The sequence below is a fragment of the Phalaenopsis equestris genome, unplaced genomic scaffold (assembly GCF_001263595.1).
Source record: "Phalaenopsis equestris unplaced genomic scaffold, ASM126359v1 Scaffold000076, whole genome shotgun sequence".
NCBI lineage: Eukaryota > Viridiplantae > Streptophyta > Magnoliopsida > Asparagales > Orchidaceae > Phalaenopsis > Phalaenopsis equestris.
In genome coordinates this window covers 108,117-120,952 of record NW_018164518.1, presented here as the reverse complement: position 1 = coordinate 120,952, position 12,836 = coordinate 108,117, and the positions used below count along the sequence as shown (strand labels likewise).

The following is a 12,836-nucleotide window of genomic DNA, read 5'->3' as shown; positions in this document are numbered from 1 at the left end:
TACTTTCTGTCATTCAATACACACAGGAGGATGTTGTCAAAAGAGTTTTGAATCCCCACAAAGTATGGTCGAATGACCAGGGAGTTGTGGGTTTTCAAACATCAATGAAGCTAAACGACGGGTCGATAAGGTAGCTAAGGCTTCCACCAAGGTTCTGCGAGCAAAGAAACCGTCAGGAGGTGAGGGGACTCAAAAGAAGCAACCAAATATAAACTTTCTTACATCTGTTTCCGAAACGACAGTCGTCATCCAGAAGGTTTCGACTGGTGAGTTGACTCTAATTGAAAGATGATCTTTTTTACGCTAGGTGATGCTCAAACTGGCGTCGGTCCGGCTCCTTCAATAGATCTCGAGTGCATTTTAGATGATGATGCGATCGTTGTTGAGAAGGGGCCCTGGTCTGACGCTCCAGCTTTTATCAACTTCAGCGAGAGAGAATGAGCTAATCATATCCTTTTTGGACTTGAGGAGGGGAGAAAAGGCTCCTCTAGGAGCCAGGATTCGACAACAGTAGTGGGTTCCGAAGGTAGGTCGGAGACTGCAGCTTCAACCTCTTAGCTTGGTGGGAATGGTTCTCCTCTAGAGTGGTACCAAGGAGGAGTTCCCGTGTCTCAGAGAAATCCCAGTGGGAAAAAGGAAAAGAACCAATAGCTGATGAGGGTTTAGCCTCTGGCGGCTTTGCTTTTGGAGGAGCATTGAATGGCGGTTCTCACACTTTAGGAGAGTTCCGACGAAGAAAGGGAAAAGAACCTATCGTCAGTGAGGGATCGCCTTCTATCTCTCTTCCCGGGGGTGATGATGAATGGATGCCAATGCAGAAGCATAGTTCGAAAGCCTTCATCTCGAGGGACTCCTTTCGCCCTTTATCAAGTTGCGGCGAGATTGGTTCCAATGTGGCTCTAGGGGTGGAGTTTCAACTGTCGTAGCAGATGGAGACACTGCAGTCGAAAAGCTTCAAGAAGAGGTTGGATGATTTGAGTCCGCTGGAGCTGTGTTGAATTATCGATAGACATCAGCTACTAAGGGCATCGTATAGACTTGCATACATATTGAATTATTTTCTTTGGATTATTGTAATTTAAAAGTGACATTACTCCTGGGTTATCTTTAGATAACTCATTATGTTATTTTAATATTATTTTTAATTTTTAAATATTTAAAGAAGATGAATAGAAGATGAGCAAATGTATGTAGGAGGCAAGAACAACAATCAGAAAGGTGTCAATTTTTGCTTAATAATTTTTATTGTTTTTTTTTTATGATTCTTTCATGTATTATTTGAATAGTAAATTATTTGTGATAGAATTAGACTAGCAATGAATTGATTCCATCGTCAGACCGTTCGTTCCTATCTTAGTTAACTCCAAGCCTCGGGTTGCGTAGTGACACGAACTCTCCTTTTTCCTTCTCTGCGGCTTTGTTTCTTCTCTCTCGTTGTCTCTCTCGCTATCTCTCCTTGCTCATTCTCGCTAGATACGAACAAAGGATGCCCCCTCAACTTCCAAAAGCCGATATGTTCAACAGCTACTCCTTTGTCGATTCAAAATTTTTTCCTTATTTATTTTATATTGTTATTATTGTTATTAGTATTATTAGTATTATTATTATTAAAATTCAATCAATACATCTCTCTCATGAGTTCAACTGGAATCGATGGTGTCTCTTTCTTGTTAGCTGTCAGTTGATACTCTTCTTTGTCCTCACTTTTTTTAGTGTCTACTGTATAATTGCTCATTTCCTGAATAACCACATGCTAAGTGAAATAGGTTATTCCCGTAGGCGAGCAATCTGATTCAATATTCATAAATATGTGGCACTTAAAAACACTTCTTGGTTAGAATGGATTTAGGAATGCGGATTGGTTTTACTTATTCTCCACTCTGAACTAGTGTCTCTATAGGCAGGGTCAGCTTGCAAATTGCGTTGGGTGTACTCTTACTGCTTGATCTTGGGGATGAAATATGTTTAAAAGATGTGGTGTTCATCCGGTAATGTTGTTCTCTATCATTGAAGTTAGGATTTGCACATCCTGTCTGTAATGAACTGGTAGGTATTGACGTTGCATCTCTCATTTCCTCTGAGACAGTAGTAATCTTATCTTTTCCCTTGCACTAGCATAGGTATTCCAAATTTTATCACCAAAAAATGCACTCTTCTTTAATTTACCGGTGGCTAGTTTCAGCCTTTCTCTAAGAAAAGTTCCACGATCTAAAGTCACTCAATAAACTCATCCGGATCCAAGTGACTGTCAAAATATAGCAAAGCCATCGTTACTTAAAAATTTTGGCTTCTCAAATATTTCAAATCAAGTCTTTGGAGAAGAGATTCTTCATTTCTGGCATTTGTATGGCATTTTATCTAGCAAGTAGTTGTTGTAGCTACGGGTGACCATTTTGGATTGTCTCCTCTCGAAGGCGGCAAACATCTGTTGTGAGGATTTCCCACCGCACATCCTCCGTAGAAGGTTCCTAGATAACCCTTTGTGGATTTCTCTTAAATGGCATCGTGGCTCCCGTTCAGATCTTCGGCAATTATCTTTTCAGTAGCATGATTGGGGTTTGGGAGTTGATTGGTGGAAAGATGTGTGGGGGGCTGATATAGGAGAGGGAGGATACGGGTGTGCGTATTTCTAGCTCTGATACCGAAGTAAACGCAAACAATAATTAGAAAAAATAATTTTATTATAAGAAAAGACAATAATAGGTTACAACAAAGAAGCTGAAAGGGAAATACAACAGACATAAACAAAGTTCAAGTGCCACAACTCGACCTGATAGCTTGGAATTAACCAAGTGCGGAATAGTGATCGAAAGATATTAATATTTCAATTTCATTCCACATAATTTTTAGAAAACTCCCAATATATAAGAGAGCCATTAATAATCCAGAAAGTGCAATATACAAAAAATCAAAACATTCAAAAATCACATAATCTGAAGACAACATTTCTAACCAACACTAAACAATATAACCAAGCCATCAGGTCGGGTCGTGACATGGAGGGCGGCAGATACAACACGTAACGTTTCTGTAAGGTGTATGAGGTGCGGTAGGGCTTGTGGGCGGCTAGAACAACAACAAAACAGCAAAGGGGAGGTGTTGGAGGTTGCGGCAGCGAAGGTGGATGGTTAGAACAGCAAGGGCAAATGAAGCAAGAGGCTTGGACAGTGGTTGGGAAGGGGAAAACTGCAACAAAACAATAAGGAAAGCTAGTCTGAGGCGGTTGGAAGGTTGCAACTGCTGGAAATAGCAAGTCGGCGACTGATTCAAGAAAATAACAGGAATTGTGGAAGGGGTGACTATAAAAAGGAGAATTGCAAGAAAGTACAGCACATCGGTTGTTCTAGGTGGTTATAGCGAGGAAAGAGTAGTAGCAAAGCGAGGAGAGCAGAGAAGGGAAAGTTGAGGATAAATAACCCTCAGGAATGCGCTACAATTGGAGCACCACTCAGCCCTTGGAAGAATCTCACCACCTCAGACGAGCTATAACCAGAGCACCACTCGTCTTTGGATACAATTCTAGAAGGGTGAAATTGAGGCACCAACTACTCTAAACAGAAACACAACAAAATTGGCTATATAGATCTAGGGTAAATAAGAGTGGACCCTACTCCCAGTAGAAGAGAAGTCTCTATTTGGAAGGACTGACGGGTCCTTCCTGTTTTGGGACTGAACAGCCCAAGCATGGCATTTGCCGTGTCATTGTTTGGAGATGCGATCCCACATCGATTGAATGACGCTCTACATCAGGTGTCCTCGAATTTTATTAACTTTAAAGAATCTAGTCCCTTTGGAAGCCTAGTCTACCAAGATTTTTAACTTGATCATGAAGATATATCTTCTAGCGAGTATTTAACAAGGGTTCAAATAAAACTTCTTGGCCCGAACATATGGACCTCATCGCTAATTTCCTCTTGTGAAATCTCTTACATGAGAAGAACACCTTCATATCACTAATCATTTTCCCTTACAAAAATGAGATGTAACAAAATCATTAAATCACGAAGAATGAGATTTATGAAATAAAGCCTTTACTTGCAAATAAAGGTAATGCCATGTTCTCACATTTTCAAAGGAAACGCTTCAGATTTCATCCACAGAAAAATAATAAAATGATGAATGGAAGCGAGCTAAAAAACACTAACCACTTCCTTCAATCTCTTTTTAGAAGTACTCCCTTTTAATGCCTTATCATTCAGAAAAGCCATCCCATCTGGTTGCTGAAAAATCATTGAGTTTGATTTTTTGAAATGAAAAGAAAAGTTACAACTTTCATAGGTTAGCAACAGTTGCTTTGTCTAAATTAAGAACAACACTACTAAGTGTAATATAAAATAATTGATGCGCATGTTTCCATATACCATACTTTCATAACATAACGGCATAACAACTCACTGTCAATGTTTTATTGAACAACAAATGTTATAGCTATAGGTGTCTCAATTTATCCTAGGTTGATCTCCAGCATGCCTATTTTTTAGTCTCCGCCAATGCATAAAAATTAAACATCCTTAGAAAATCTTGGTATAAAATGATTAGTTAGGCAAGCTCAATCTAATGTTCGATCATCGAAAAAAATAATAAAAATACCTAGGGCTTATAACAATAACAACAAAGTGAATGTCACATCCAATCTAACAAATTGTTTTGACACTTAAGAAGATATTCAAACTGTTTGGTCAATTGATTTTATTTCATGTACAAACCAGATTCAAAAGTTCAAAGATAATCATTTTACAAGTAAGGAGATCGAACTTACAGAGAGCAAAAAAATCATAACTTCCAATAATACCGGATTTAACGCAAACCACAATAAGAAATGCAAATATTATGACTGAAAGTAAATAGGTGGTTACAATCAAACACAATTGAATGGGGAAATTACAACAAACTCATACTAGGGCTCGATCCATGGGTAGTGGAGGTCAAATAGGTGGTTAGGGAGCAAAGGTAGGTGGCTGATATAGGTTGTGATTGGTTGAGACAGCAAAAGAAGGAGCTGGAAGGGAGTCGACAACAAAGAGGAGGGGTACAGCAGTGAATCGGATGGAAACAACGGCCCTGGGTAGTAGCATCAAGGGAGGAAGATGTCGGCAGCGGAGGGGAGGAGTTGAGGCAAGGGCAGTAGGCTGTGATGAGAGAAACAGCTGGGCGGGAGGCTGGAACAGCAGAAAATAGCCAGGAATGGCTGTTTCCGGGCGGCGGCGGTGAGCAGGAAAGACGGCGACAGTGGCAAGGAAGGCATGGGACTGTGGAACAGCCAAACAAGGACTATCACGAAGCTGCGGCAGCGAGGAGGATGACTGAAAGGAAATAAACTGCAAGAACAGCAAAAGGACTACTGTCGCAGTGGCTGCATCAAGGAGGAAGGCGTGGTTGCGAAGAGAGAAAGATAAGGAAAGGGATAAGGAAGATAATCACCACTAAGAGACCAAGATACAGTTGAAGCACCACCTGAAACCCTAGGATACAACCCAGGAAGCTGTTACGATACGAAACATACAAAAAAACTAACTCTAAAATATCAAGAAGCAAATATATAGTAATAAGAAAACTAGGAGTAGTCCCATAAGATAAGGAAAGGGATAAGGAAGATAATCACCACCAAGAGACCAAGATACAGTTGAAGCACCACCTGGAACCCTATACAAAAAAACTAATTCTAAAATATCAAGAAGCAGATATATAGTAATAAGAAAACTAGGAGTAGTCCCATAGGAACAACTGACTCCACGACCACAAAATTACCTAGAACAGTTCAGTCCTGCCATGAATTGACACCTGCTTTAGTCATGGGTAATCCCAGCAGTAGATATTCCGCGCCATCCAAATAATTAATTCACATAAAGATGATAAGCATTCAGCAATACAAGATATTGATTAACTTCAAAACGCCATTGCAATTTTCAGTACTTCAAGCAAAGCTTAAAGATGGTATAAGAAGCTGGAAGCCCGCATGCAGCTAGGAGAACACTACTAATTAGTTCAATAGAAAGCCACCTTTAAAACCAAATGTAGTTGTTCGACGGGAGAAGAGCATACATAAAATAGGCCAAACTTCTTAAGATAAGAAGGACAATGATGATATAAATTATGATCACATTAATATCTAAAAAGCCATTTACTTCACAAAGGGGCCATCAAAAGATGCACATGGTCAGTGCATAGAGATTATGGCAGTATTTAAATACAAGTTTCCTTCTACTGTTCCCTCACAAAAATGAATAAATTATAAATTAGGTAGGAAAAACATGACACTTCTTAAACTTCGAAAATTAAAAGCAAATAGAACCCCAAGAAGTTCTAAACACGCTCCTAATTTTTTTGGTTAGCTTTATGCAATCCTATTCTCAAATCGTTTTGTGCCAACTCCGCACAAATCTTTTTGCACAATTTATGTGAATGTTATCTTCAGTCAGCCATTTTCCTTTGTAACCCATCAACATTATTTTCCTCCACCTAATTGTGTATTTTTACATTTTGTTAAACTTCTTGAAATCACACAAGTCTATTTTTTTAACTACTATATTATTAAAGTTTATTCGCCCACCCTTTCTCTAATATCATCAATTCTGAAGTTATTCTAATTTTGTCACACAAACATCATGACATTTGTATTTATGTTATGCTAAACGTTGTAGTCCATGAACTATTTACCACCCAAAAATTTGAACCACACAGCATAGCTGCTTACTTAGAATTTACAGAATTTACATTTAACTCTTGATATTTTTTTTGTAATTTTGTAAAACTCCATTTTAACCACCTAACGTTAACACAAAAGTTATGTCCTTCTTTATTTTATTATTGTTTTGTATAAAATTAAGATATTCAAATCTATCACAATATAAATACATTAAATACTAGAGCATAGACCACTAGAAGAAATCGGAATGTGACAAAAAAATGCTCATGAAAAGAGTTGTAACCTCAAAACAAAATGGGTTATCAGAGTAATAATACAAGGAAGCAAACCAGGAGGGATAAAAATCAATATTCCAGTCACAAATTGTTAGGTTGATAGCAATTCAAGTGTGCCACTAAAAAATTGTCTTTTGCAGTTTATTACCTGCAAAGGACAAGGCAGAAGAGTACCAAAAATATCTTCCTTTAAATGTGCCGCATGAATAGAGTATAATGCATCTTTAAAGCCACGAGAAGCAAGATAATCTTCACTGTCCTTATGCAGAGAATAGCCTTTGTACACACTGACTGCAGGATCGCATAACTATATAAAATTTAAAGAAGAAATATTCAAGAAAAAAGAACAAAATAGTTCCATAAACCACAAGATAGAAGATAATTTGCCTAGTATAAACTGAAAAGATTATAAAGATAATAACTGCATTCACTGCCTTTTTCAACGACTATAAGAAAGTTTGAACACCAAAACAAGATTTTATGACTGTCTAAATTATAATAAATCATTGCCAAACTAAGTAAAGTAATTATTGTATTGGTGTTGCGTTTTATTTTCAAGATGCTGAGTGTGTTTATAAAGGAATAATTTACAGATACCCTCTCAAATGAGAGGAAGTTTTAGTAGAAATCGTGTTTCTAAGGGTCACTAAATCTTATTTCTCATTTTCTTGAGGAACAAAAAACACAATTTAAACTTCAAGACATGCCAAAACAAGAACATGGTAAAGCATATCTAAATAAAAGATTTTCATTAATAAAAAATGCTAACGTAATCTAAATAACAGGCAGGAGAAACATAAACATGAAGGTCTGAAATGAAATACCGAAGAGCTAACTTGAGCTTGGCAATCACTAAAGCATTTGTAGATGCCAATGACATCCCCCTTTCTGACAACATAGAATGCCTCAGAATCTTCTTCCATTTTGGCCTTATGATTCTTTTTTGATATCCCTGAACTCTGCGATTCTTGAGTAGAGAAACAGTGAATTCCAAATCCAAGCAAAAAACAATCAAATTTAATAAACCCAATACAAGCATGCCGTATGTCTCTTTTCCAAGCTGTTCTAGGTAAACCATATAAAGAGCCCCTCATGAGTACATTGCTGTTATGTGAAAACAAAACTGCAGAAGACCTGTACAGAATGCAGGTCATCACGGATTTTCCACTAAGTTTGGACACTTCCAATAGTACATTCTGATCAGAAAAAAAATATATGTGCGATAAAAGTCAAACCCATAAAATCAAATGTTGAAGGTAAGTACTGCACTGAGTAAAGTATCATCGAAAGGCAGTAAAATGTTCTTGGCATATGAAATTCTCGAAAACCATTATATGTTTTCCATGCATTATAAATTTCTGCATGAAACATTTCCTTTTAAAATTGTTCATATAGAATAGTCAAGCAAAGTTAAGATCTTGACATATCTTTCTAAACATGGCATTGCAATTAAAGGAATAAATAAAGGATTTTTTGTGATGAAGTTTATTTTTGTTTTTTTTTTTTTTAATTTTTGTTCAAAAATATATTTATTTAATGTGTTTTCATAGTATTTTATTTTTATTTTTAAAAATAAATCAAATTATTTTTAAAAACACTCAATACATCTTTGAGGTATTTAAACACATTTTAAAAATAGCTATTACAACCAGCAGCCACACCACAGTTGCCATCCCTGCCTCGCAGCTAGACACCATAGTGTCAGTGACACCACAACCACTGCATAAGTCAACTTATTTGGCATTCACTAAAAAATATGATAACATACTTCTTAAGATACCAAATATATTTTATTTCAGTAAAATATAAATAAAATAAAATAAACAAATGTTGTCCCGAATAGCCCCTAAACCTTTAAAAGTCTCTCCTTCTTTCTACAAAACAACATACATCTCATAAGCGAGTCACGTACAACACAAGATTAATTTGTTTATTAACACCATTATGGTTTTATTAGAAGAAGTGAAAAAAGATAAACTTAATCAAAAGGGTATAGAAGACCAAATGTAGCACAGATACAAAACTCGTTAATTATTAAGAAATATCTTCCATGTCTCATAATACTTCATTCAAAATAGAGTAAAATTGATTTGGAGAAGATTTGCTTTGGTAGTATTGTAGTAGGCACATGAGTATTTAGAACCAACGTTTTGGAATAAAGAACTTGACATCACATATATAAATATAAGTGTTATGCTGTACTAGATGGACATGATCATCATTAGTACCATTTAAATTGAAGTACTAGCCAACAGTCTAGCCAACAAATATGATATTCTGAGCATCAACTCAGTTAAGAGGGGAATACGAAATCAAATAAGTTGGCTGCCTTTAGATTTATTGTGTCTAGTATGTACTATATATAAACCTGATTGATGGGACATTCATTAAGAGATCGTCTATACATAGTTATAATGCAGAAGCTTATTATTGTTTACTCTTATCATTAACTTGCATTGCCATCATTATTAGCATGTTGTTTGTGAATTCTATTGCAATTTGACTTTGCTGTGTAATAATAGCTAGTTTGCAAAAATTGTTAATTTCAAGAAAGCTTGTTGCATTAATTATTAATTGATCCAGTTATGTATATATAAATGCATACACACACAGATATATGTGTGTACATATAAATATATATAAACCCTATTATCCTACGGCTTATTCTTTCGTCATCCCGAGAAGCGCGGGCTCCTTCTGCAGCTTGCGGCTCGTTCTTCGTCATCCCGAGAAGCGTCGGCTTCTTCTGGCGGCTCGTTCTTCGTCATCCCAAGAAGCGTCGACTTCTTCTGCGGCTCCTGTCCTCACTCGCAAGGCGCGAGCTTTCCTCTAGCTCGAACGAATCGCCCACTGCTCGACTTTCCTTTCGGCATTTGCTCTTCCTCTACTGTCACTTTCCTGTCCCACAACCCCACTTCCCTCTTTTGGGATGGCTTCAAACAGATCGTATGTTGCTGCCCTTGTGGGTGTTCACGCCTCAGGTACACTTAAATCACCATATTTTCCTCCTTCATTTGAGTGGGCGGAGGACATCAAGAAGCCTGTTAGAAAAAATGGAAAGTCTACCATCTTTTTTACATAAGACGATGGTATTCAACTTGCTTCCTCCTGTCGTCTGAATTTGGTTAGGAAATTTCTATATGATTATCCTAAAATGGAGCTCATTCGCAAAGAATTTGAACTTATGCACTTTGTTGGAGATTGAAAAATTGGACTATTAGATGGGAGACGTTTTTATTCAAATTAACAATGAAGAAGATTACATGTGCTTATTTGTTAGAAGGATAATCTTGATTGATAACAGAGCAATGAAGATTCTGAAATGGTCTGTAGATTTTGACCCACAGACGGAACCGTCAATCATTCCGGTTTGGATTCGCCTGTGGTTTGAAATTTCATTATTTTTTCTCAAAAAGTATTGTATCTATTGCCTTAGCTTATGAAAACCTCGGCTTATGAAAAACCACTCAAAACGGACATTCCTACTTTCAATTTTTTTCCCGTCCATCTGAAGCCAGAGTACTTGTTGAAAGAAACATCACGTCACCCACTTTTGAGGAAATCTGGTTGGGCACACAGCACCATGGATATTAGTAGAAGGTAGAGATTGAGCATTTTTCGTCGTATTGTTCGAACTGTCGTATGTTCGGCCCCTCTAATTCTCAATGTCACCATCTACACACCCACCTCAGACCAAAAAAACAAAGTGCTCCGCTAGAGGCTGTGATTCCATCTCATCCCGATTACACCAAGTTTTTGACACTATTGATCATCAGACGGATACCCCGGAAGACGTCAATATCCCCGTAGGCAATATGACAACCATTCAGTCCCCAGTTGTAGCTCCCCAGTCTTTAGAACCTCAACCTCCTATCGTAGGGGAGAGGGAAATTCTTCAAACTCCGTCTGCTATAGAACATATCGCCGATAATACAGGTAGAAATACTTCTACTGTACTTCTACTGTAGAAATACTTCTACTGCTTTACCACCGCCTCATCAGGTCCAGAAAGATGTTAATGTTACACAGGCTCACGAGAATCATGATGTGCAACGACCTATACCTGTCTGACCACCTTTGGAATCTACTGATCAGATGAGTCAATCATTGGATGAAGAATGACAGGTCTACACATCCAAGAGGAATAAGAAGAATGGAGATCTACTCGAGCTCAGGAATTTGATGGATGATACTTTGGTTACTACGGGCAATGGTACTCGCCTTACAAATTTGTTAACCGACTCACTTCCGAGAACTCAAGGCAGGAGGACTAAAATGGAATGTCCCTAACGCTTTTGTGCCCTTTTGTGACTTTTTGGTTTTTGCTTTTATGTACGTATCTTTGCTTTATTTGGGTTTTGTGTGTGTTGCATTGTATGAGTTGGGTTTTCTTTTAGACCCTCTCATACAACTTTTTTGTATCTTTTCCGTATTAATATATTTGTCCTCACCACTCAAAACGAACATTCCTACTTTCAATTTTTTTCCGTCCATCTGAAGTCAGAGTACTTGTTGAAAGAAACATCACGTCACCCACTTTTGAGGAAATCTGGTTGGGCACACAGCACCATGGATATTGGTAGAAGGTAGAGATTGAGCATTTATCGTCATATTGTTCGAACTGTCGTACGTTCGGCCCCTCTAATTCTCAATGTCACCATCTACACTCCCACCTCAGACAAAAAAAACAAAGTGCTCCGCTAGAGGCTGTGATTCCATCTCATCCCGATTACACCAAGTTTTTGACACTATTGATCATCAGACGGATACCCCGGAAGACGTCAATATCCCCGTAGGCAATATGACAACCATTCAGTCCCCAGTTGTAGCTCCCCAGTCTTTAGAACCTCCTATCGTGGGGGAGAAGGAGATTCTTCAGGCTCCGTCTGCCATAGAACCTATCGCCGATAATACAGGTAGAAATACTTCTACTGCTTCACCACCGCCTCATCATGTTCAGAAAAATTTTAATGTTACTCATGCTCATGGGGAACATGATGTGCAACGACCTACACCTGTTCGACCACCTTTACAATCTACTATCAGATGAGTTAATCATCAGATGAGGAATGTCAGATCCACACATCCAGGAGGAAGAAGAAGAATGGAGATCTACTCGAGCTCAGGAATCTGATGGATGATACTTTGGTTACTACGGGCAATGATACTCACCTTACAAATTTGTTAACCGGCTCACTTCCGAGAACTTGAGGCAGGAGGACTAAAGTGAGACGTCCTTAGCACTTTTGTGACTTTTTGGTTTTTTGCCTTTATGTATCTTTGCTTTATTTGGGTTTTATGTGTGTTGTATTGTATGAGTTGAGATTTCTTTTAGGCCCTCTCATACAACCTTTCTGTATCTTTTCCGTATTAATATATTTGCTCTTGGGCTTTTTCAAAAATATATATTCTCATTGGATGATTTGTTATATATCAACTTTTTGCTAGCGTCATAGAAGGCATTTGTAGGAATTCAACAAAACAATTTTATTGATTTCAAAAGAGATATAAATACAAGAAATAAGAGTTATAAAATAGAAAAGACATAACACTCAAATCTCCAGGGTTAAATTAATTCCTAATAACTATCAAGATAAAAGAAAAGTTATAAACTAGAAAATACACAAACAAGGAAATACATAAACTAGGAAATATCCTTAAAAAACCAGCTCACTTCCGAGAACTCGAGGCAGGAGGACTAAAGGACGTCCCTAGTACTTTTGTGCCCTACTTTTGTGTCCTTTTGTATTTTTTGGGTTTTGCTTTTATGTATCTTTACTTTATTTGGGTTTTGTGTGTGTTGTATTGTATAAGTTAGGCTTTCTTTTAGACCCTCTCATACAACCTTTTTGTATTTTTTCCGTATTAATATATTTGTCCTTGGGCTTTTTCAAATATATATATATATATATATA

General features: G+C 37.5%; 1 protein-coding gene across 5 annotated transcripts in view; it reads right to left on the bottom strand.

Moving 5' to 3' along the window:
* The window catches only part of LOC110019743, a 61,151-nt gene that overhangs the window by 32,571 nt on the left and 15,744 nt on the right, over positions 1-12,836 (bottom strand). The window contains exons 2-4 of one of the 5 annotated variants that reach the window (XM_020717544.1): positions 7,746-8,117; positions 7,070-7,228; positions 4,146-4,220 (exon numbers count right to left, since the gene is read on the bottom strand). In XM_020717544.1, coding sequence (XP_020573203.1) covers positions 4,146-4,220; positions 7,070-7,228; positions 7,746-8,075 — 564 coding nt within the window. In that variant the 5' untranslated portion in view covers positions 8,076-8,117. The remainder of the gene's footprint in view (positions 1-4,145; positions 4,221-7,069; positions 7,229-7,745; positions 8,118-12,836) is intronic. The other 4 variants (XM_020717545.1, XM_020717546.1, XM_020717548.1 and 1 more) reach the window with 4 other exon arrangements.